This window comes from Stegodyphus dumicola, chromosome 3 (assembly GCF_044657685.1).
Source record: "Stegodyphus dumicola isolate Sdum_Otavi_A_Nest chromosome 3, ASM4465768v1".
NCBI lineage: Eukaryota > Metazoa > Arthropoda > Arachnida > Araneae > Eresidae > Stegodyphus > Stegodyphus dumicola.
The window spans coordinates 261,631,126-261,655,321 of NC_140770.1; the positions used below are offsets into that span (position 1 = coordinate 261,631,126).

Sequence of the window (24,196 nt, forward strand, 5' to 3'; positions counted from 1 at the left end):
TTTTGTTTGTTGTTTCTGAAAATAGAAGGAAAATAAACTCGCTCAAAATGCGTTTCCATATTTTAAATAGCATTCAAATGATTTGAAGATAATAGGAAATAAAGCAAAACGAAAACAAAGCTTGAAACAATCAAGGAACAAATAGGCCATACTTCGCAAAAGAGAACGAATGATTCCAGTCAGGAAAAGTTGCTACTACATCATCAATACATCCAAACTCGAAATATAATTATGTTTTAAACGAAGGCTCATTCATGACTTGGTTGCACGGTTCCAATAATAAGCGAATTCTGACCAATGCCAATAACATAATGGTCAAAAGTTTAGCATGTTTTCTCTGTACAAAAGAAGAAATAGGAAAATGATAATTTAGTGATTGCAATTATCAAAGCATCGAGTAAGAATCTCAGAAATCGAAGAAGAATAAGCATGTCATTTCGGATTTGAAGTAGTTGTTTGATACTGACATTTTGATCATGTTATTTGATTTTTCGCGTTCTTACTTCAGAAGCGCTTTAATAACAATTACTAAATAGCTGATGAATGTTGCGGATGCACTAAAAACTTATACTGCGTGGAAAATTACGCTTTATTAGAGAATAATATCAGTATGAAAATTGCTACATTGTAAATTTCTTGTTAATTAAAAGCACTCCTGTAGAAGATATTGTAGTACTGTGATATAATACTTGAATTTTTGTGTGGGACATGATGTAATGCATATTCTGAAATGCCTTAAGTGTATTTGCTGACCTGTATAAGATATCCTTTCCAAATACGCTTGAGCTTTTCCTATCAAAAATCTGCGTCCATCAAATCCGCTTTTGAAAAGATATTTTCGGAACGTACACTCGAATCATTACAAGCAGATACAGGGAAAGAGTTTATTAATAAACATGTTCAAATTTTTTTGAAAAAGAGAAACGTTCACTTTTTCACGACTAATACAACCAAAGCTTGCGTCGTAGAACGATTTAATCGAACTCTAAAAACAAAAATGTGGAAACACTTTAACGAAATGAATACACGAACGTACGCTGATGTTATAGATAAATGGATATCCAGTTATAACCTTACATGGTACTTAGTACTATTAAGACAAAACCTGTATCAGTTAATTTACAAAATCAGAAAAAAATCTGGAAAACGTTGTACCGTCAGCAACCAGGTACAGAATCATATTCCTTCAGATTTAAAGATTGGAGATTCAGTACGCATCAGCCGAGAAAAAATGCTCTTTGAGAAACGATGCGAACAAAACTGGACAAGAGAAATGTTTACATCTATAAAATTAATTCGTCGGATTCCTGTTGTCTATAAACTAAAAGATCTTGCAGGAGAAGTTATACAAGGAACTTTTTACAAACACGAACTTCAAACGGTTTTGGACTCTGGTTTATTATTCCGTTGAAAAATATTAAAAAAGAGGAAACGTCGCGGTAAAGTGGAATATTTTGTGAAATTTCAGGGGTACCCGGAAAGCTTCACTACTTTGGTGGAGGATGTTAGAAGGGTATAAAAGGCCCGTACATTCTGCTTATCTGCCATTTGAACGAAACATGTCTTTGTTTATCTCACTGATCAGTCACAGCTCCATGCGTTTTTTTCCAGACAACAAAGTATCACAATTTACCACCCAGCTTCCTACTCCGATTAATTTAAATAGTCAGTGGTAGTTAAATTTTGTGTACTTTATTTACCCTCACACATGGTATGACGTCCGAAAAGACAATAATTTATTTGGATTTAATTTGGGTGATGGAAAACTGGAAAGTAGAAGAGTGCCTCCAGGATGTTATGAAACGATATCAGATTTATTAAAAGCCATGAAAATACCTTCCCATAAAAATAAGATTGAATTCAGTTATCATCCTGTCACGAAAAAAAGTTACCATTAAGACAGATGAAAACTGCAAAGTCATTCTTCACGAAAGATTATCTGAGCTTCTAGGGTTCGAGCAAGTTGTTTACAAAGGACTGGAGCAAAGTCGTTTTGTAGCCGATCCAAAAGTATCTTTTCCTGTCATGTATGTGCATTGCGATGTCGTAGAGCCTAAAATTTAGGAAGATGTACAAGCTCCGTTGTTAAAAATTGTCACCGTAATAGGAAATGACGCAGACATCATAAACGCTTATTATCCCAGGGATTTTTACTTGCCAGTTATCCGCCAGCATTTTTAGACTACACATATTGACATAAGACTTCATTCTGGAGATTTAGTACCATTCGGAAGAAGCAAATTATTTCTTGTATTGCATTTTCGTCTCAGACATATTCTATAAAAGAAGCATTTATCTGCAAATTGATTTCATTTGGATTGTGTATGCAAGATTAGAAGCGTCAAACATGAGGGTGCCTTATACGTGTTGCACGAAAAAATTAGGATTATTATTTAGCTCAAACTCGAAATTCATTACCTTACTCTCAAGAAACCATTTTACAGAAAGGTTATGGTAATGGTGAATTTTTTGCAAAGCTGCTTCGCAGTGCTATGCCTTTTTTGATGAGTGGAGCCCAAACCGTTGGAAAGAAGCGTTGCGGACTGGAACACAAATTGCAAACGACGTATTGTCATCATAAAATTTGTGAGACATATGTTAGAAAAATGAAAATACAGGAATCCTTTGTCCCCCCCGGGGGTCGACGTAGAGAACCCTGGAAAGCTACTGGCTAGGATCTGTACCTAGGCAGTCTCGGCCGCGGGGGTATAAAATTTATGAACTTGGTGGTTCTGATGACCCTGGGAAAGGTCACTTATTGGCCGGCCTCGGGGTCTGGCATGTCCTGAGTGGTGTGGAACCGTAGCCGGAGGACTAGTTCCCCTCGGTTTGCTGGGTAACGGCGCACTGCAACGGGCTCGCCCATGCGACTGGCAGGAGCAATTGACGACTAGTGCTGCCTGGTTTTGTATCCAGGTGGTGCGCTGCTTCCCTGGAAGGATAATAGTGGAGGTTGAACATCCACGAAGTGCCCAAAGGGAGAGTAGACCCGTAATGTGATTGAGTTCAGGAGGCGGGGAAGCCTAGAACCTTGTTGCTGTTGTCCCCCAGCATTTTTGGTACGAAAATCACATATTCCATTTTTCTGTAGCCAAAATTATTCAGAAAACATCTTCCATTAAGGCGGGAGAAATACATCACATAGTCTTTCATTATGGAAAGTAATTATCTGGCTGACATTCCATTTTTGCTTTGCAGATTTTTCCATTAGCAAAAGCAATTCCAGTGCTTATATATAGCTAATTTCGCCTCCTTGCTTAGTTAGAAAGCTTATCTCAGTTAGAAAGGCTGATTTTCTTTACCGTCGGCCCCTTTAGACTTGTAGCGATCACGTGGTGCGATAGGCCTCGGTGGCATCGGGTTATGTAGTTGCTTGCTTGTGTCGCCATCCTTTAGCACCAATGAGAAGTGCTGCAGCGCCCGAATTTTGCATGCCCTAGAAGATGGTAAGGAGTTTGGAATTTGGATACTGGGTCTGTTTCATGCGAATCGGATTCTGTACCACAACCGCAAAGGAGTTCCTGTGCGCTAGGTTCTAAAATTCCATTTCTTTCAAATTTGTTGCTCTCGGGATAGCTACAGAATGTTTCATAGATGAAGCCTTAAGGAAAGACCTAACGTTTGAGGGTGAAAAATCAATATTTCTATTCTGGGAAAGAAAACTATATAGAATAAAATAATTTAGAAGTTAGCATTTAAAAGAAAAAAGTGCAACTACAAGAGTCAAGATATCGTGGCAGGTTTAACATGTTCTATCTCATCGTATGGCTTTGGACATCTCTATTGATTTTTAAAAATATTGCGATTAATAAAATAAATTAAAGCTGCATTTTAAAAATGAGTAAAGGGACAAAATAAATTCGCAAAACCATTTTTAAAAAGTTCAATTAAATTACCTTAAATCAAAATTTACGAAATATTCCTTCTCATTAACTACCTAAGATGAAGTACACAACTTCTTATTATTTGTGTCAGTGGGGCACTGACTGTGCTTACGTAATAAGGTACGTCATAAGAAACATATTTAGTGAAAATTATGATTTAAAATTTTAAAAACTACAGCGTAGCATGTGTGTTACTATTGGCTTCCTTAGCTTCACTAGAGGTTTGTGATATAAGTTTGTAGGATTGTCTTAGGTGTGAATGGTGTAAACTGAAAACATAATTCTTAAATTAATGGTGGTAATTGCATAAAAGATACTTTAATAATATATCGTTTGAATTTTACAACTTATCAATTATGTTCTTCTAAACTATCTTGCGCATGAGCAGGAGGAACTGTAGGCCATGATTGTTCCGTCAAATTAAATATTGGGTTTGGAGGTATTAGCTGCCTTGGCTTCAAGTCACTTGGTTTTCGAATTCCTGAAAATGGAAAAATATAAGAGAATAAAAGAAAGAACGGAAGAAAAAAAAACTCTGATTTATTCAAATATGATTATAGATGTTCTTTATGACTTTCACTTTTATTTTTTAAGATACAAGAATTCCTAAACTTACAATTAATTTATTTCTTGAGAATTAAATTCCTTTTCAGAAATTCGCGTCTGTATTGAAAATCTAAGTAAGTGCTATCAAGAAAAATATTTCACCATGGAGAAAAGGTTGAAGCAAAATGAAAGCAAAACAAATTGGGGTGTTTTATATTTGGTTATTATACACTAGAAAGCCCGGCAGCCATACGAAATGACCACTGTTTAAATTGTAATTAAAGTGATTTGTGCAAAGTTGTCTGCTAATTTAAACTGAATTACCCAGGGCAAGCGGCGAAGACGCCCCTTTGCTTACTGCCCCACGGGGTTTTTCCCTTCTACTTGTTTAATTGCTTAAAGTAGAGTGCAATGAAGGAAACCACTGGCGATACATTTCTTAACAGCCACCGCTAGCTCAATAAATAAAGGTGATTTAAGTAATAAAATGTTAATTCACATGTCAAAGATCTCTTTGTACACAACATTTCTTGTATAGATCTTTCTATCATTTTTAAGCTCGCCTATCAGAGACCATCCATTATTTTTAATTTTACGTCCGTTCTTTCAGGAACTCTTGAACAGGCAGCATGAAGTTGACCGCGGCCAAATGCAGGCTCAGGTAAAAAATGGCAACACGTTTAAACGTTTGAACCTGAGACTTATTGATGGTCATAGTAATGGCAAGTTTTACAGGAAATTGTCTACGTCCCAATTGAAACGGCAACCCTGTGCCGTGGCAACTTCACCCCGTTGGCTAGTACAGTTTCGCAAGCAACCAATAAACTATCGGGGACAAACAGACACTTAAGCCGCATATATATATATATATATATGGGGTGAAGTAACATCATCTCCTCCGAAACGGCTGGCTCCCGGGATTAGCGAAGCACACCGTTGGATTCCGCAGATCCGTGGCACGCCATTTTGACAATTCGCGTCTTCTCGGGACTTTAATTAGCCGAGATAGTATTTAAAAACTAATTTTCCCCTACGTTTTCCCTACATTTTCTACTTTCTTTCTTAGATTTTCCCTATTAAAGGGATTTGGCTGCGTGCCAAATTCTTTATCTCGAATATCTACGGAACGGCGCCGAGTTTAAATTCGAGACGCGTATCCTCGGATTCCAAAAAATTCTCCGAATCCATTGAAACCGTTCTCATCTTCGTATGACTTTAATCGGCCGTGATATTAATTAAAAACTGCAGAAACTTTAATTTCCGCGCTCATTTTTCCGAGTGTCAACAATAAACTATCGGCGACATACACTTTAGCCGCTTATATATATAAAGATATTTAATGTCTTAACTGCCTTGAAAAAATAATATTTATTATTTTATTCTCGGTTTCATATTTTGTAAACTTTAACGGATTTCTAATTAACAAACTCAAGGATTTCAATGCAAGCAATGGCAACGTACAGAAAAATGTTAAAGAAACGCTCTTTTGTTCGTAATTTAAATTCTGAACCCTTTTAGATTTTCTTTTTACTGATAATTTTTGTTTAAAAAAGAACTTCTATAGGCATATAGTATTTCTTATTTAACTTATAAGCTAGTGATGTCCATGGACACATATTCCAGAAAGGGAGAAGATACATTTTTAAGTGACGTAATTTTATGAAAGCATTTTTTCACCATTTAAAATGTTTTCACCAGTGCATTCTTCACCATTTCCCAACTGAAAATTTAATTTTTCTTATGCTTCTCTGTCGAAAACGAAACCTCGTGATCATAATAATATCCTGTACTAGCACGGACATCATAAAACTGATAGCTTTATATCCAAAATATGCAAAAGATTTTGTGTTTATAATGTGGCAGCAGTTTTGGCCGTACAAATTCTATCTATGGTCATTTAGTTGATTACATATAGCATGAGACTATTTAGTGTTTTGTGTATAAAAAGACGTTGATACATTACTTCTAAATTATGATATAAAGGGTGAAAAATCAAATCTAAAAAAGCATATCAGCCATGATATTGTATGAGAATAATTTATATACAGACTGGCAGATTCACGTTGAATAGTATTGATCCAACACAATACCACTCCTTGCGGTTATACAATTTTCTTCATATACAAAAGTACGATAATGTGGAAAATCTTTGCCATACATTCAGAAACGTGTTTTTTTCATAGCAGATTTTATAAGCAGGAACAGAAAAGTTACCCGAAAACAACAATGGCTTATAGATGCTAATGTATATGAAAACGCAGCGTTTAGTACTTTTCTTTTATAGCGTAATGTATTTCGCTCTTTGAAAATCTCCAGACTGTTTGCAGACATCCAATTACTTGAAAATTGGTAAAACAATTACTAACCTGCTCGACTGCACTCAAGTTTAAATATCTCAGTCAAAATTCCTCACCTGAAAAAATATTAATCTTAAATGTTTATTTAAATGTTTGTGTAAATATTACATCTGCTTTTGTTTTTAAATCGTCCATTTCTCTTTAGGTATTCCATTCATAAATGTAGATTTTTTTTATCTCATATAAAGACGAAAATTTCTTTGATCAAGTGCTAGAAAAGTATGCGTATAGGGTCAAGCATCTTGAGATTTCTATTTCGAAAATGCGAAGTTATAAGAATGAAATTTCAAGGAAATAACACGAAACCCTCAAGGAAGTTTCAAATTTTTTCTCTAAGCCGCTCTTGAGTACAATCTTTAATATGATCCAAAATTTATTTTACGATAATTTTACGAGAAACTACAAAAGTTCAGTTTGGTGATAGAAGTGTATAAGGGAACTGAAGACCGGTGTGAGTACTAGAGTACGGTTAGTTACAGAAGACAACATTCCAAATGTGAATAAAGAACTCAGCTCTATAAGTATTGCTGACAGTGAGATTATGTATGGAACCCAGTCATTAACATGCTCCAAATAGAAGACATATAGAATATTTGAAGAGCCATGTTAAAATTAGCACATCCTGAAGTACGGAGTACCACTTGTATGTGTGTCATGTGACCTATGGAAAAGTCTTACAGTATTTGTAACGCTTTTGGAAAATTTCGTGGATTTCCCTTTCCTTTTATGTGTACATTCATAACGTTTGTGTCATAGCTGTTTTGAAATCTAATGAATAATTTATAGTAGCCTAAAATTCTTTAAAAGAAATCTTTGACAGTAGTTAAATTTTCTTCCATCCAAAATATGGTTGTTTACTGATGCCTGTTTTCTGATAGTTTTTACTTATATTTACAAATTGATTGCATTTTAAATGTAGATTTGTATTTCAGTCATTACTAAATCACAATTATGATAACGCTCTAATTAACTAAATTATTATTAAGTAAACAATCTAAATTGTTATTAAGATAACGAGCAGTAGTTCGAAACTAAATTTAAATGTTTTTCACGAGTTATAATATCTCAATTGTTATCACTGAACATTTGAGTCATCGTCGCTTATGAATACTATTTTTGCATCATCTCGGAATTATTTCTTCAAGCGATTTTATCATGAATACATATATCATAAAACTGAGTTTCTCTAATAATAAAACAAATTACCTGACAAAATCATAGTTTCGTTTAGTTCAGATTTCAAAGTCTTGAGCATTTTATTCACACCTTCAAAATCCTGTGTAGAACGGTGACAAAAAAAGAGTTAAAATATCTTATTAGCTACGAAAAAAACAAAAATAAATGCTAACTTAAATCTTTCTGAAATTCTAAATTTGTTCAGTAGAACGATAGGATTAAAACGCTTAATACATTTCAAGATACTAAAAATTTAATTTTCTCATTTTTAGCAGCAGTTTTGTTTAAGTCCACAAATATGAAGAAAGCTCTTATGAAAATAGGTTTAGAAAATAACTCTTTTCATTATTTTATCAAGCCTTTTAATTATTTAAGCAGTTTATAGAAATAAAGTGAGTCTAATCGGTATTATTATGCATTGTTCTTCAGCTTCAGGATCAGTCTTTCGAAGACACAATCCATTTTTATGATTTATTTCTTAAATTTGTATTTTTAAGTAATTTTATTTTTCGATAAAGATTTTTAATCATAACCTATAAAACGTTTACCATCATCTTAAAGTAGATGTGTTTCTAAGCACACCTGCAAAAAATTAGAGTTTTTATTCAAAATTTCCTGAGATACACGTGAGTTTATATATTAGCGCGTTTAAAATTTGGCATATTTGTTGAAACAATAATGACATCAAATGTTATTTTAGGCCCTTAATTAAAATAATTTGAAAGTAAAAATGGTGTGATTTTTTTCCGCTCATCCACAATGTAAAAAGGTAGAAATGATGTTACGCTTTTTTCCTCTCTTGCACAATGGAAGGGAAAGGAAAATAGGTTGCCATATATTAAGAAGTTCGCCAAGTGTTTGGCGCAAACTGAAAAAAATGCACCAAGTTAAATTTTTTAATGTCTCCGTAAATTTCGCACTAAATTTTACAAAATTGAATATTTAGGCATAATTGGATAATGGAAAAAAAATTCGCATGCCATTTCAGAAAAAGTCCGATTTTGTTCCAAAATCCCTATGTTATAATAATGCTATATATATATCTAATATATGTCCTAAGTCGCGTTTTCGAGACATGTCTCTTTCTGTAATTCTATTGATGTAAAAGGAAGTCTTAATGTTAAATTATTCGCTTACCCCAACAGCAACAGCCCATATCTGAGGTCTTCCTACAAATACCATCTTAGCTCCTTTAGCTAAGGCTTTGAAAACATCGCTTCCGCTTCGAATGCCTCCATCAACATACACGTCCTTAGGACTGAATTGTTCATTCATTGCCTTCACGATGCTCGGCAAGATATCAAGCTGAAAAAATATAATATATTAAACATTACAAATTGTTCTGCATTACAAAAATTTCATTAACTATCAACATTATTTTATTTCAAAGTTGCTGTTATGGAAATGGACACAGGAACAAAATAAACAAATAGAGAAATTTTTATTCTTCCCCCTGGATAATAATTTTTACCAACTCTTCTACTAATTATTGTCTCCATATTAATTATGCGTAATATATCGTAAATATATTTCATAAATATATTTTCATGCACTTTGTTTAGGTCATAAGTAATATTAATTTACTTTTATTTAAAATGTTTCTTTGTATCTTATTACATATGCTCATAACATATTAGAAATAAGTAATATGTTTTAATGGTTGTGTGTAAAATAAATCTCAACTTAAATTTTTGTTCATTTAGCTGATTGGTTGTCATTATACATGCTAGCTGTCGAATGCTGTACTTTTTCAATATATGAGTATTGACATCACTGATCACTTTGTCCGTAATTTGTATATATATAAATACACTCAGCAGTGGAACTGACGTCACTCCAGGTTCCCATCCAGTATCAGATGAGCAGTGAATATGGACAAAAGCAGACTCGATTTGTTGCAACGGAAGCTGTGAAGGAGATGGCTCCGTTGAAGATAGGCAGATGAGCCTCATAGGAGTTTGGAAGATCGTCTCTCAGATGTTTAATAGTGCTCAGCCAGCATTTAAGGATATTTGAACTTTGTGCCAGTGATGATAGAATATATACAGCGAAATGGAACTGTGTGTGGACTAACATATTCTTTTGGGGTTGCCCAACATTTATGTATGTAAACCTAGACAGCTAGATTTCTTATTTCATCATAATAGTTTTTTAATAAGTAGTTAAAGTTGTATAGTTTAAACTTTGCATTGTGCTCTCTTTACACCTCATATATATATATATATATATATATATATATATATATTTAAATAAGATATATATATAAATAAGAAAGGCATTTAAAACCTAGGAAAAGTCGTTATATATACATCCTTCGTCAGAAAAGTTCCAGGACATTTTTTTTCTTTATTTTTGAGTTTGCAGTACTAAAAAGGGAACAATTTTTGTTAAATCGTATGTATTCTTACTTGACATGACCTTCGCCATGTTTCCGCTCGAACTTACTAGGTGGCAGGGCTGTGCTCAACAACCCAATGTTCGGATTGTTGTCGCATTCGTTAAAGTCACACATTGGATGCTGATTGTGAGCAAACACTGAACGTTAAGCTTGAAAAAACTCTTAGTGAAACGTGGAACATGATGAATCAAGCATATGCAGGCGAGGTACTTTCAAGAAGTTGGGTTTTCAAGTGGCACAAAAGGTTTCATGAAGGCAGAGATTCAGTGCAAGACGATCTCACATCTGATGCCGATGCGCGGAGCGTGTAAGACAGTTATTGCAAGACCGCCGTGAATATGTGAGTGTGATATTAGAAGAACCGAATTTTTATCGTAATCTGTGTCATAAAATTTTAAGCGAAGATTTAGGAAAACGGAAACTTAATGTATTAATCGTCTCTCACTCACTAACAGATGAAAGAGGATACACGAAACTGCTGAACTATTGGATAGAGACAGACGTGTACTCACATTTGGGTCGAAGATTATTGTGATTTCTTCTTATTTCTGTGGGTGAAAAGGTGATTGAAAGGAAAGCTTCATCGAGATTATTGCAGACATCCAACGGACTGTTCCAAATGAGCTTGCAAACAGCGCAGTTGTAGATTTCTCTGCTTGCTTCCAAGACCTTCAAAAACGTTGGGAGTTGTATATAGATAGCCAAGGTGACTACTTGCTATCAACTAGAATCAGTATTTGTTATATGTAATTTTCTTATTTTTTTCGCCCTTTGCCTGGAACTTTTCTTACAAAGGATATGTGTGTGTGCTTATATATATATATATATATATATATATATTGTTTCACAAGAAAATAGTAAAGTAAAATTAAAGAAGAATATTTGTTAAATTCAAATCTATATATATATTCAGTTCTTCTAATATCATAATCTCAGTGTCACGGCAGTGTTGAAAGAATATATATATACATATAGAGAGAGGGAGAGAGAGCTCATGTGTATTATCAATTAATCGAGTTCTCTTATATACCAAATATATATACTAAAATAACTATAATTTATGTAGTTCAGTTTGTATATTTGTATGCATGAGATATTAACTTAACTATATATACTGCAATAAAGTATCTAGCGATGAATATCAATACATGAAAGGATATAAACTTGTGTTTCGAATTATAATATTGAAAAATCTTAAATGTTATGTTGTTGAATATTGTTATAATGAATATAAAATTATTAATGATTTCGAAAATGGTATAATTATAATAATTTAATTTTGTGTAATTAAGAAGTAAAATTAACAGAGAAAAATAATTTGAAATTATGGCAAATGAATTATAATAAAATTAATAAAACTGATTTTGAGTAATAAAATTAAGAAGAAAAATTAATGGAAAACTGTAGTTTTAAAATTATGGGAAATGAAAATTATGATTACGTAATCGGTTACTGTATGTAAGGGAGCATTGGTTCAAAATTACTGAGGAATATACTTTTACCTATTAAAATAAATTGTTCCTTTTATCATCTTATATGAAGAAAACGTTGGAGGCTAGTCCTATTGAGTTACAATATTTTTTGTAATATAGAATGAAACTGCCAGTTACCATATGTAAGGAAAGGAAGACTTTAACTTTTGAGAAACCCTTGGCCATGGGCGAAGTTACCCAGCAGTCAGTAAAAGTGGACAGTTTTGATGGAAATGCTTAATTCTGAAAACTGCTGAGCCTTAATTTTTTTTTTTTTTTTTTTTTTTAAGTTGAAACATTAGATATGAAAAGCAACAATGAATCCATGATTTAAGAATATTACAGTATTTATGATATTAAATGGTATTTATAAATGAAAAATTTGTAATATATTTTTTATATTTGCTATGATTATTAAGATAAGTAATGTATTTATGAAATTTTTAAAATTTACCTTCCATGAAGAATGATTATCGTTACGTGGACTTTCAAAAACAAGAACGTTTTCAAATTGGAATAAATATTGATATGTAATTAGGACTCTAAAAATTAAGATTATTTTCAAGCATATAACGACTTCAAGATTCTAAATTGTTATATATATATATGTGAGTGTGTGTTTGTATAAACATAACCTGAAGTTTTTAAATGAAAGTCTGTTCAAAGCGAGATATTTTGTTTAACGTACTGCGGGTTACTTCCTCTTCTTTAGCACTCTCCTTTAGAAAGCATTATGAAAGACAGGAAATACCGACAGAAATTTATCACCGACTAAATTGCTGTAAATCAAAAATTTTTAATATGTAAAATTTCTAACAGTCCAGCTACTGAAAACAGAAATTTAAGAATTGCCTATTCAAGCTAATGCGCAGAAAGTAAATATGGTTGCGAAATGGTCAGCCGCGGTAAGAGAGCTTCCCCGCAAAGCTGGGTGCAAGAAAATGGCAAGGGAAGGCAGGGTTACCATACGTGGAGAGAAATCACCCATTTGGCGATATGCCATAGACGGATGGAGAGTCTTCCGGAACGAATTCTTACCGGTTTGGCACAGAATTTTCTCGGACACAAGCTGAAAGCTATATGAACCGTGTAAGTGCGGCGAGAATTACCATAGCAATTTATGTCAGCTTAAAAAAAGAGGATAAACCGAAATGCATTTTTTGCAAATTAGAACACGTCAGCAGTTATCGCCGTTGTAAGGAGTACCTTAAACGATTTGAAAAGAAAGTTCAGAAAACCAAACCTGCAGTTTGAAAAACTGACACTGAGAATTTTCCAGAGGTGATCAAAGCAGAAGAAATTCCAAAAAAGAAGAGCGCCCTTAAAGTCTCGTACAGTCCCAAGCTTCAAAGAAAAATTTAACCTCCACCTGATGATGTTAGCGAGGCAATCTCCTGGTTGAGTGACGAAAAGATCTCGAACTTTTTAAAGTCTATCATCTCACATATAGGTAAAATACAGGCAGCAAATACCCCAGCAGATAAACTTAGAGCAGGATTTCAAGCAGCGATGATGATGGTTAACTTTGCTGAAGCAAATTAGCACCGGATGGCACCACGTGAGCAGTTTCTTAACCCTGAATCTCTTTTTCCGGCCTGTTTAGCACCCGACCAATAGATGGCGCCACAAGAAGTGAAGACTAAGCCTGAATTTCCTTTTCCAGACTACTCAACATACGGCCAACAGGTGGCAGCACACGCGCCTCACCTGTTTTTTCTTTAGCACTTAGGAGGTGAGGTGCTGGATCTCCTGTCCTTAGACGGATACGAACTTATTTAGGATTCTCTCACTAGGCCACATAGTGGTGAAGGTCCTTTTAAGGACCGTATACCACTCCGCTAGGCATTGGATAGGGATACGGATACGGAGTAGCAGTCAGTTAATAGTCAATGCGAGTGTCTCGTAGTCTTGCAGCGAGTTGATAGTCAGTCTAGCGGATCGATCGCGAGTCTACTGAGTGTCTCGAGTTGGTCGTCGGAGTATCGAGAGTCAAGGGAGGGCATCTTCGAGTTTTATCGTCAGTCTACAATCGAGTTGGTGCATCGTTGAGGCTCTCTTCGAGTGCATCGCGAGTTTAAGCGTGGAGAGTCTCGAGAGTGCATAGAGTTCCGAGAACGACCGAAGCGAGTCGGGAGCTGTACTCTGGTGCTTTCCTCTAAAGCTTTATTCACCGCGATAGTTTGATAGCCTGAAGGTTGTGTTGCGTGCTTGTCGTAGTTCTTCGACGACTGTAGACGTGATTTTGGTACCGTCCTGAGTAATACTGGTAAATAAATTGTGTTTCAATACTTCATCAAGTGCAGTCGTCTTTATTCACTCCAAATCGCAAGAACCTGTGCAGAAGAAAGGCGAAAATATGAATTAGACACAAAAGTTAAAACACGCTAATCGTTTCTGCTTACCGTAGCCGGGGATCCATCGACTTGCCTACCACCATTATTCGATACCATAATGGCAGATGCTCCAGCATTTGCTGCATTCTTTGCATCTTCAACTAGAAAAAAAATTATTGAAAAGAAATTTTCATTTACATAGCTGAAATCCGTTTATACTCTCAAAAAATATTACTTGTAGTAAAATTTCAAAAATTCGAGAGCATGCGATGCATTTCAATATTTGGTTTTCAACATTATTTGAAATAGCTGTGAAATTATAACATATTGTATCTCTTGTTACCAAATATTTTTATTTATTGTGCGTGTTAGATAATTGTTGACGACGTGATAACAGTATAAGATATTTCTTCCGCCTTTCTAGCGTGCATTCGTGGTGTAGTCGTCAGCACTCTCGACGCGTATAATTGATGTCCGTGGCTCGAGTCCCGGCGAAGGCGTTGCTAATTTTTCATCGCTCCTGCTTGAAAATAACCTAATGTCTCTACAACACTAGAAAAACTGTAAAATTCTGATCCTGTATATTTAACGGAAATACAAAGCATTAAATTTATGAGATTATTTAATATTAAGGTAGCATATCTCAAACGACGCGATAAGTGCCAGACCAGAAGTTTCGAGTTCGTAAAACTAAACTAGCCTCTTAATAGCTCGAAACAGTATTCTACATATTGCTAATAAGTTACTCATTTATAAGTAGACGTTGTGGTACATGTTATGCTAGGCCCGTCCAGTCTGAACGTATTCTTGTAAATTTAAATAAGAAACTTCAAACTAAGAAATAAACTTCAAACTGCACAAAACTGTTCTGAAGAAGATCTCCAAAGCACTCTGGTACGTTCCTGTTAATGTCATTCATGAAAAATATGCCACTGTCCAAATAAGATCATTTTATTACTATCTTACAAGAAATTTTCATGTAAAAATGAGAATACTTAGTCAACTTGATATCCGGATCTATAATTACAACTATCTGCATGAGCAGCATAAAAATCAGCCATACTTAACCCTAGGATGATAATCCCTAACTTACTTAACTTGTACTTAACCCTAGGGTATTTAATATCGTTTTATTTATAATATTATCCTTCCTTAATTTGTATTATTTTAGTGTATTATTATTATATGTATTCCTTTTAAATTTTGTATCACATGCATAAAATGTACCACTACGACCGCGTGGATTGTGCATTTAAGCACTTTTTGTTGCCAGCTCGATCAGCTTTCTGAAAAAACTCTTCCAACTAATTAATTAACATTCATAATATTATTTAAAAGAAAAATTTCAATAATGTCAATTTGTTATTTTATTTCTTAACGGATTATTAACTATATCATTTCGAAATTTTAATCGTTCAATTCACGATACGACACTGGGCCCAAGCACCCGGGTGCTTAAATCTTTGAAGACCAAAACGCCCGAGACAGCCTTTCATTCAAACGACCACCACCACCCGAAATGGCCGAGATTGCGATGTTGTTTTTTCCCTCCCCCTAAGGTATACAGTAGCAGGTGCAGTTTCTCCAAACGCATAGTATGAATTTTTTGCAGACAGCTTGTCCTAAAAGGATATAGTTGTGGTTTCTTATTTTTAGGTCGCCCGTGACATTTAAAATCTTCACACCTCTTTGTGCGCTAGTGAACGGGAGAGGAGAAAATTGCTGTGAATCTGGAAAGGCATTTTGGGCGTTTTGATACTTTTAGCATACAAGTTAGCGAAGTTTTTGGTTTTCTCAGGATTAAACACCATTAAACGGCAGCTGCAACACTGAGTAATCATGCAAATTACGGGGAGTAATGAAATGCGAAGAGATGGATGTCGTAGTACGTAGACAAAACAGTTTCGAATCATGCATCTGCATCTGCCATAATATCTGTAATTTCATCTTTTGAGTGCGCATTGTTACAGAGCTGGATTATTTATTTCTGTGGTAGACAGAAAGGCGTTACGTTATGTCTACACCTAATTGAGCATGGATTGAAAAGTTGAACAAAGTTTAGCTAAATTGATGTCACTTGCGTTTGAATGAAATCGCAAAAATCCTACGAAATGATTAAAGCGACTTATATAAAGAAAATGCTTTTCACGTGCATGATTTCTGAGGGATGCAAGACATTTTATTAAAAGAGACTGAAAAATCTTCACATTTCCACTGCAATTAAGATGAATCATAAATTTCCTCAAATCCTAAAAGGCTCTTGAATGTTTCGAATGGGCCCACTAGCGGCCGAGCAGTAAAAGCTGCTGAACACTGGTGGTTCTACCCAAGGTTCGAGTCCCGGCAAACGGGCTGGCTGCATTTGCGTTTTTCGTTGTTTTTCCTATGTGTAATGTGGATAGAAAAACAATTTTCCTTAAAAAGCCCTCCACGGGGCATACTCGTGTAGTACCTAAGGGCGGAGCACATAATAAGTAAAAAATATTTCGAATTTCTAGTGCCTCGCTTCCTTTGTAATTGCTAATATTTATTAATAAACTACTAAGTTTGATTACTACTTGGACAACCTATATATTTCGCACTTTAAATATTACATAAAATGTTATGTGAGTTGTATTCTTGATAAGTGATTCTTTGGTGAGTGATTTTATATAACATATTTGAAGCAGGGTTTATTGCACGTTTCAAAGTTCAAAGAGCAAATCTGTATATTAAAACTGTTACAAAGTAATCTCCGTATTTTTAGAATTGAAATATTAAAATATCCAAAACATGCATGAAACATTCTATTTTCTAAAACCTGAAAAGTATGGATTTCCAAAAAAATCATCATAAAATAGCCCTTACCTGTGTATATGCCTTTTACGACAACTGGCAATTTTGTTTGTCTGGTTACCCATGTAATGTGACGGGGTAACAATTTTGGTTCTAAGGCTGGCTCTTTCCCATCGGGAAAGTTTGCTAAACTGCAAAGAAAATATTCAAATTTAAAGAAAGTAGACTGAAAAAATTGTCATAACAAAGGTCTTATAGAGAAATTCGTCTAATATTATGATAAATAGAAACTAAGTACACAGCCATCTAAATAAATACCCAACCGCCTTATCGGGATAGTGATTAGTGACGCTGACTGCCGTACCGAACGGCCGGGTTCGAATTCCGGAAAAGGCATAGATGTTTGCAAATGTATAGTGTTTGTACGGCATGGGGCTACTTTAACTGTCTGATGAGCCAAAAGTCCTTTCGAGAAATTTGTGGTAGGTGAAGAGGGGAGAGAAACCCTCGGATCCATCGCTCTGGGGTGCTCTCCTTCAAAATAGGAGGCGGGACGGAACTGAGCATGGAAGTCGTACTGTTACCTGCTATTCCGCGGGAAAGCGCGTGGGGGCTATCATACCCCACTTTCTACAAAAAACTGGAATATTCCTAACTTGTGAAACTGAAATTCTGTTGCTGCTTTCAATAGCTGAGCTTCTAGTTGTGGTTGACTTTCAACTATGACTTTCGGTACTATGAAGATTGCATTTCGGAAACTAAAGATGAAAATAGGAATATTTTCTACACTGTTTGGTTTCGAAAAAGATAAAACATTAATTTCTTATGTTCCTATAAAAAGGAAAAACTGTTCTTATGCTTTAAACATTATATAACGATCATACTATAGATGATACTATTGGAAAAAATAAAACATCAGAAATTATATGTTTTTATGATATGACTAAAAGAGCAGTGGATACGGGGGATGAAATGTCAGCTAGTTATTCAATTGCCAGAATAAGAAGGAGGTGGCCAAAGGTGGCCAATGGTAATTTTCTTTTCTGCACTGAATGTTGCTGCAATAAATGCTCGAATTAAATTACATTCAACTGCTAATCCACCAACCAGAAACAGAAGTAATATCTGTTTTTGAGGGACTTTGCATTACAATTAATAAAAAAAAGTATTGAACAAAGATCAGAGATTAATACTTTACCGAGAAACTGACGTATTGCATGCAAAACAAGAGCAGAAGTTTCTACGAATAATTCAAACGAATATATGAAATTCGAAACAACTAAGTACAAAAGATGTGACGAATATTTTTTTTTGTCCTCGAGTCAAGGACAGAAGAACGTGAATGCGATGTTTAAAATGTGAAAACTTTCTGTGCCAAAAACACATGAATGTAATTCGTTCAAAGTGTAACGAAATAAAATAAGCCTTTTGTATTAGAGATGCGATAAAACGTAGAGGCATGATGTTTGTTTTGTTATTATTTTCATTTATCTTAATTTTCACTCTAAGAATATTTTGGAAATTAATTTTTTGAAATCCAATTATTTTTTACGTGTTTATAATACGCGAGAACAAGAAAAACAGTTTTAAAACTAAATAAAAGTATGTTTATCATATTGTAAATATTGGGTATGTGATACCCCACGCGCTCACACTAGTAACTTTTCATGATGCGACTTCGGCCGGGTTATATAGTGCTCAAGGTAGATCGGCCGGGTTATATAGTGCTTGACAGGCGCAATCTTGCTCCACTTGCCACGATTTGAATTTTCCGGGCTTATTCTGGTATTAGCGACCTGATCTGATGTTACTGTCGATCGGTTGGGATATGCCATAAATAAAAATTAACGTTACCTTAATATTATTTAATATGGTTCTTAAAACATTTTATAAGGCAGTAATAACTTTCTTTCAGTTCTTATTTTGTTTGTTTATTTGGCCATCCTCATCTTTTCCTATTACACCAAACTGTATTTTATAGTTCTATAAGAACTAAAACGAAGGAATTTAGGTTTATGTGTTTATTTAAAATATAAGAAATTGAAAATTAAAATTAAAATATTTTTTTGTTTTTATACAATGGTAAGTTATTACCAAGTGGACTATAATATAAATTTAAAATACAAACCTCATTTAACATTTTTAATATTTTTATTTAACCTTTCAAATTTTGCTTCCGATGAAGCAGGAAAACAAACGAACGACTAAAGCTTTTATAAGCTACATTATCGAAGCAACATAGCGTTGCCATATTAAGCAACACAAATATAACCACTTTAATTGCGCAAACGATTAGCTATTTTACAGATTGGCGTTAACATACAATAAACAAAAAAATCTGAAAAGTTTCAGATTTTAAATTACGTCCGAAGAGGCGTTTTTTAACGTTTTGTGTTCACCTTTGTTTATTAAATATCATGTTCCTTGCACTTAAACCATAAAATTCAGTTTAACAGCAGTGTCGCCAGATAATTTTAAAATGAGTATATCTTTAGAATTTCCGATACTCAATTCCGCGGACAGGAGATAAAAAGGTTTTTCTTCCGCCGTAAAAGTGTTGCCATTGCTCGCTTTGAAATCGTTGAGTTTGTTACTCAAAAATTCGTTAAAGTTTTACAAAATATGAAACCGATCATAAAACAAACTCCAAATTTCAAATTTGGGCTTCCACATGCCCATATTCGCAGTAGGATTACGTCATTCAAAATTGGTTGGCTCTAGGTACCGTTTTTTTATCACAATGCAAGAAATATACATATATTTATGCAGATTCTTCATTATTTAATTTCTTTAAATATAATGCAAGTCTCTAACATTTGGTGGTAACAGTTTGAAAAATGACACGCAGTTTAAAGTGATTCCACGCAAAATGCCAATACGAAAACAATAGTCCTTCAGCGACAAAGCCCCCTTTGAACTAATAAAAAAAAATGTGGGAAAAGAATATAAATATGTTGATTTTTTAATGCAGACATAGCTTTAAAACCCGCTTTTTCATACTTTGCTTTTAAAAAAATCTCACTATAGAATCATGTTTCATACTTATAGTTTTTTTGTTTGCTATTAAAACGTGTTGTGAATAATGCCTGGAATAATTTTTCCAAAACTTAGGTAAAATAGTAAATACATTTTTATATTTTCTTTCGACGTCAAAGTATCAAAGGAAAATTCTGTTAACAAACTTATTTCTTTTCACTTATATTCAGTTTTTTCCTTCACAACATGTCTGTTATTATCGAATGTGTTTCAATCATCATTTTACTAACTACAATTTGTGTAGGATACTGAGTCATCTTTGGCATTAACATTAAACAACACATTTAAAATTATTATAGGAAATGTGTTTAAGTTGTTCATTTCAATGTAAAGTTAAGTTAACGAACAAACGACTTTTATAATATTATTGCTTTAAAAATAATTCCAATTTAATAGGGAAAAATTTAAATTTAACTAATTTTTAATTGATAACATACAACCCGCAGTTATGCGTATCCACTTAATCGTCAACCGTTCCTGCCATCCTTACAACCTAAACGCATTGTACAGACATCAGGTATTTTTTGAAAACAGATGAGATGAAAAATGAACAACACCTTCGCCAGGACTCGAACCACGGGCCTCTCAAATACTCGTCGAGCTTGCTGACCACTACACTACGAAGGCATGCTACACTACGAAGACGGGAATATCATATGTTATCACTGATAACGTATAATATTCTATTAGCCTATTATAAACAATTAAATTTATTTTTAAATTAATTTTTTTTCTTGCCTCCAATGAATTGACGGAACTTATGTTTTTTACGCAAACAAAAGTGCGAATTTAACCTCTGCTTGCATAAGATATTAATATTTGTATTTATTCAATCCTTACTTATATTGTAATACGAAATGTATCTGAAATTTGAAAATTATCTACAAGCCCGATATTAATTGAAAATTCCAATAAACTCTGAGCACTTTTTAACCTGATAATCAAGTACTTGAAGTACACAGAATTAAATTTTGTTGTTATTTTTGCTAATGCTCACTTGTCTGACCTATAACCAGCCGAAGCCCACGAAATCGCTCGTGGCAAGGAGCGTAAGTGTACGCCTGTCGTTGGCAACAGCCTTGAGCAGCATATAGGTGACAGTGCAATTTAGCTCAGTTCTGCTCCCAATTTTGATGGAGGGGGACGGGTTTGAGGGTCTCCCATCACTCTTCCTCTACCCCCAACCCCTCGATAGGACTTTAGGCTCCCCGCATACTTAGAGTGCCCCCCATGCCGGACGGACATTATGCATCTACAAACATTCACGCCTTCTAAGGATTCAAGCCCGGGACCTTCGGCACAGCAGCTAACCCGCTTGGGCGGCAGAATTAAATGTTACTCTTTTCTTTAACATAGCGAATAAAAGTACTGCATGTAGCAACTTTTGCAAAGATGAAAGCATAAACATAAGAAAGTGAAAAGAAAAATAAAGACTCATAATTATTATTCAACAAACAAAGAATAAAATGTTACCGTCTCTTGAAACGGTTCTTCATCTTACCTAACCCCTAAATCGTCCAATCCTTTTCCAGCACTGCAAGTCAGAGTAGGACGAACTGGTGTATCTACAGTCAAGACGAAAGCACTAACACCAGCCTTAACAGCCTTCTGGATGAGATCTCTAGTTATTTCTCTCTTCTTGAACATGTAGAGCTGCATCCAATACTGAGATTTAGAATCTTGGATTATTATTCCCAGGTCTTCAAGGGGAATAGAGGAATAACTGCTTATAATCATAACCGTCCTTAAACCCATGACACCTACAAGCCGTAAAAAGTCATCATCAGTTAAACATGAATACAACGAAATATTTATGCATTTCATGCTTTAACACTGCACAAGTAAGTTTGTATAGACATTAGGATATTTTGAAGTAGGAGCTATGAAAAACGAGCAATGCTTTCACCGAAAGTACTCGAACCTAGACCTCTCGACTACGCGCCGAGTGGGCTACCCTTACACTACGAAAGCACACAAAAAGGAGAGGAAAAATACCTTATACATTCCCCTTTTAAAGGGAGACTGGGGATTAGGGAACTTAATCGAACTTAATACTGGTGGTGAAGAATTATCATCCACCACCTTTTGGTTCGGGTGCCACTGTAGAGACATGAGGATATTTTGATGCTGGAGACATGAAAACTGAACAATGTCTTCACCGAGACTCGAACCTGGACCTCTCAAATACGCGCCGAATGTGCTAACACTAAACCACAAGGCATGCAGAAAGAAGGGAGAAAATACCTTAAAAGCTATTAAAACCTGATTCACTGCCGATGAGAAAAACAGTATCATTTCCGCAGTTTAATATTGAACACAGAGCTAAAGGTACTAATTTTATTTTTTTTTTCAGTTCTTTGATTCTATTGTAGGATTTAATAAGAAAATTCGCTTAAAATTTTGAACCCTGCTCATATCTTGCTGTGAACTATTGGATACAATGAAAATCAGGTATTTCAAGATCTGATGCAGGACTTTGGATAATAGCATAGCGCGGTTTCAAGGATTCTTGTCAATCACGCTCGTCCTGTTCATTCGTGTTAAAGGTAAGAGGCGAATTTCGTTTTATTTATTTAATTTATTTAAGATACCCGTACTGTATTAAGGGTAGTCTAATCTCTCTAACTCGCCTTTGGATATATATCAAGATCATATGTTAAAAAGAGATATCTTTCTCTTCCAATTAATTCAGTTCTCACTTCGTGGCAAGGTAAAGGGTCGTTCAGGGTTGACCGAGAATTTTATTTCTTCCGAGAAAACAGATATAACAAGAAGTCCAAACTATGTCAGCTTTTCAAAGTTTTCTCCTTGAGTATCGAGGCACTGTTGGCATTGTTGTGGCAGCTCCCTGATACCTTTGGCGTAGAAAGAACTTGATTGTTGTCGTAGAATCTTGAGGACATCGTTCCGTAGTGCTTCATCTGTCGTGAATTTCTTTCCTCCCAGATAGCCTTTAAGGGGGCAAACAAATGATAATCACTGGAGGATAAATCTGGACTGACGGGGTGGATAGGGTAGAATTTCTCAGCGCATTTCGACCAGAGTTGTTGTTGTCACATTGGCCGTGTGAGGTCGGGCGTTTTCATGAAGAAAAAAGACATTTCCAGGCAACATCCCAGGTCTGTTCTTGCGAATTGAATTCCGTACAGGACCATTCAACAGTGTGGAGTAGTACTGTATATTTATCGTGCTCCCTTTGTCCAGAAATTCCCCATGGATAACAACCTTCATGTTCCAGAAGACACTTGCCATAATCTTTCCAGCGGACGACTGTGTTTTGCTTTTGGGCAGAGGGGAATCCTTATGCTGCCACTCCATGCTGCTTTATTTGGTCTCTGGGGTTTAATTGTGCAACCATGTTTCATCGCACGTGATGATGGATCGAAACTGATTCAGAAGCTGTTCACAGACCGTCATGCGTGACCACTTCTGATTAAATGTCAGCCGGCGGGGAACTCAACTTGTACAGATTTTGGGAACTTGAATGATTGTCTCAACATTCCCGACACTGATATTTGCCTCAGCAGCAATATCCTGCACTTTCACTCGCCGGTTCTCAAGAATCATTTGCTCAACTCGTAGGGTATTCATTGGTTCTACAAACGTCGGGCGAATGTGTCCATGCGCTCCATTTGTCACCAGCTCCCGTCCTTCGCGAAACTGTTCACACCATTCGTACGCTCTTGTCCGTGACATCATTTGTTCACCATATTGTGTTTGCAATCTTCTGAAAATCTCAGCTGGTTTAACTTTCTCCTTCACAAAAAATTGGATTGTACACGGCTGCTCCACAGCCACAGACACAATGCTTGTCGCCATGTTCGTTGGGACACTGTATGCGCCAAATACGTCATGCCGGGCGTTAGTTACGCGATAAGGAATGCATTACGTCACCAAGCTTCATCATGATCCGGCTATTCATCAATTATTTATACGTACGAAATTCCCGGTCAACCTTGAACTACCCTTTACATAAATCTCAATTAAAATGAGAGTTTCTACGTAAAAACAAGCCATTCGGCCAACGGGACAAGAAGACGGATTTTTCGGTGAACAAAACTGGAAGTTTACTTTGGGTCCCACTCAGTAAAAAGACACTGAATGTGCAGAAACTGACTTAGTTCACTATTCTACTCAGAGATTTCATATGTAAACAAACGGCACTTTGGTTAGGCTTAGTGGCACTTTAACAACTTTTAAACTGGTGCAGGCAGATTAA

The 24,196-nt window shown here is 35.1% G+C and overlaps 1 protein-coding gene across 3 annotated transcripts in view; it reads right to left on the reverse strand.

Moving 5' to 3' along the window:
• Window positions 1-4,186: 4,186 nt before the first annotated feature.
• LOC118192621 (2-Hydroxyacid oxidase 1-like) overlaps window positions 4,187-24,196 on the reverse strand; it is a 32,719-nt gene continuing 12,709 nt past the window's right edge. For all 3 annotated transcript variants that reach the window (XM_085812401.1, XM_035363612.2, XM_085812402.1), the window contains exons 5-10: window positions 21,479-21,737; window positions 17,014-17,132; window positions 14,236-14,327; window positions 9,101-9,268; window positions 7,994-8,063; window positions 4,187-4,365 (exon numbers count right to left, since the gene is read on the reverse strand). In XM_085812401.1, coding sequence (XP_085668527.1) covers window positions 4,235-4,365; window positions 7,994-8,063; window positions 9,101-9,268; window positions 14,236-14,327; window positions 17,014-17,132; window positions 21,479-21,737 — 839 coding nt within the window. In that variant the 3' untranslated portion in view covers window positions 4,187-4,234. The remainder of the gene's footprint in view (window positions 4,366-7,993; window positions 8,064-9,100; window positions 9,269-14,235; window positions 14,328-17,013; window positions 17,133-21,478; window positions 21,738-24,196) is intronic.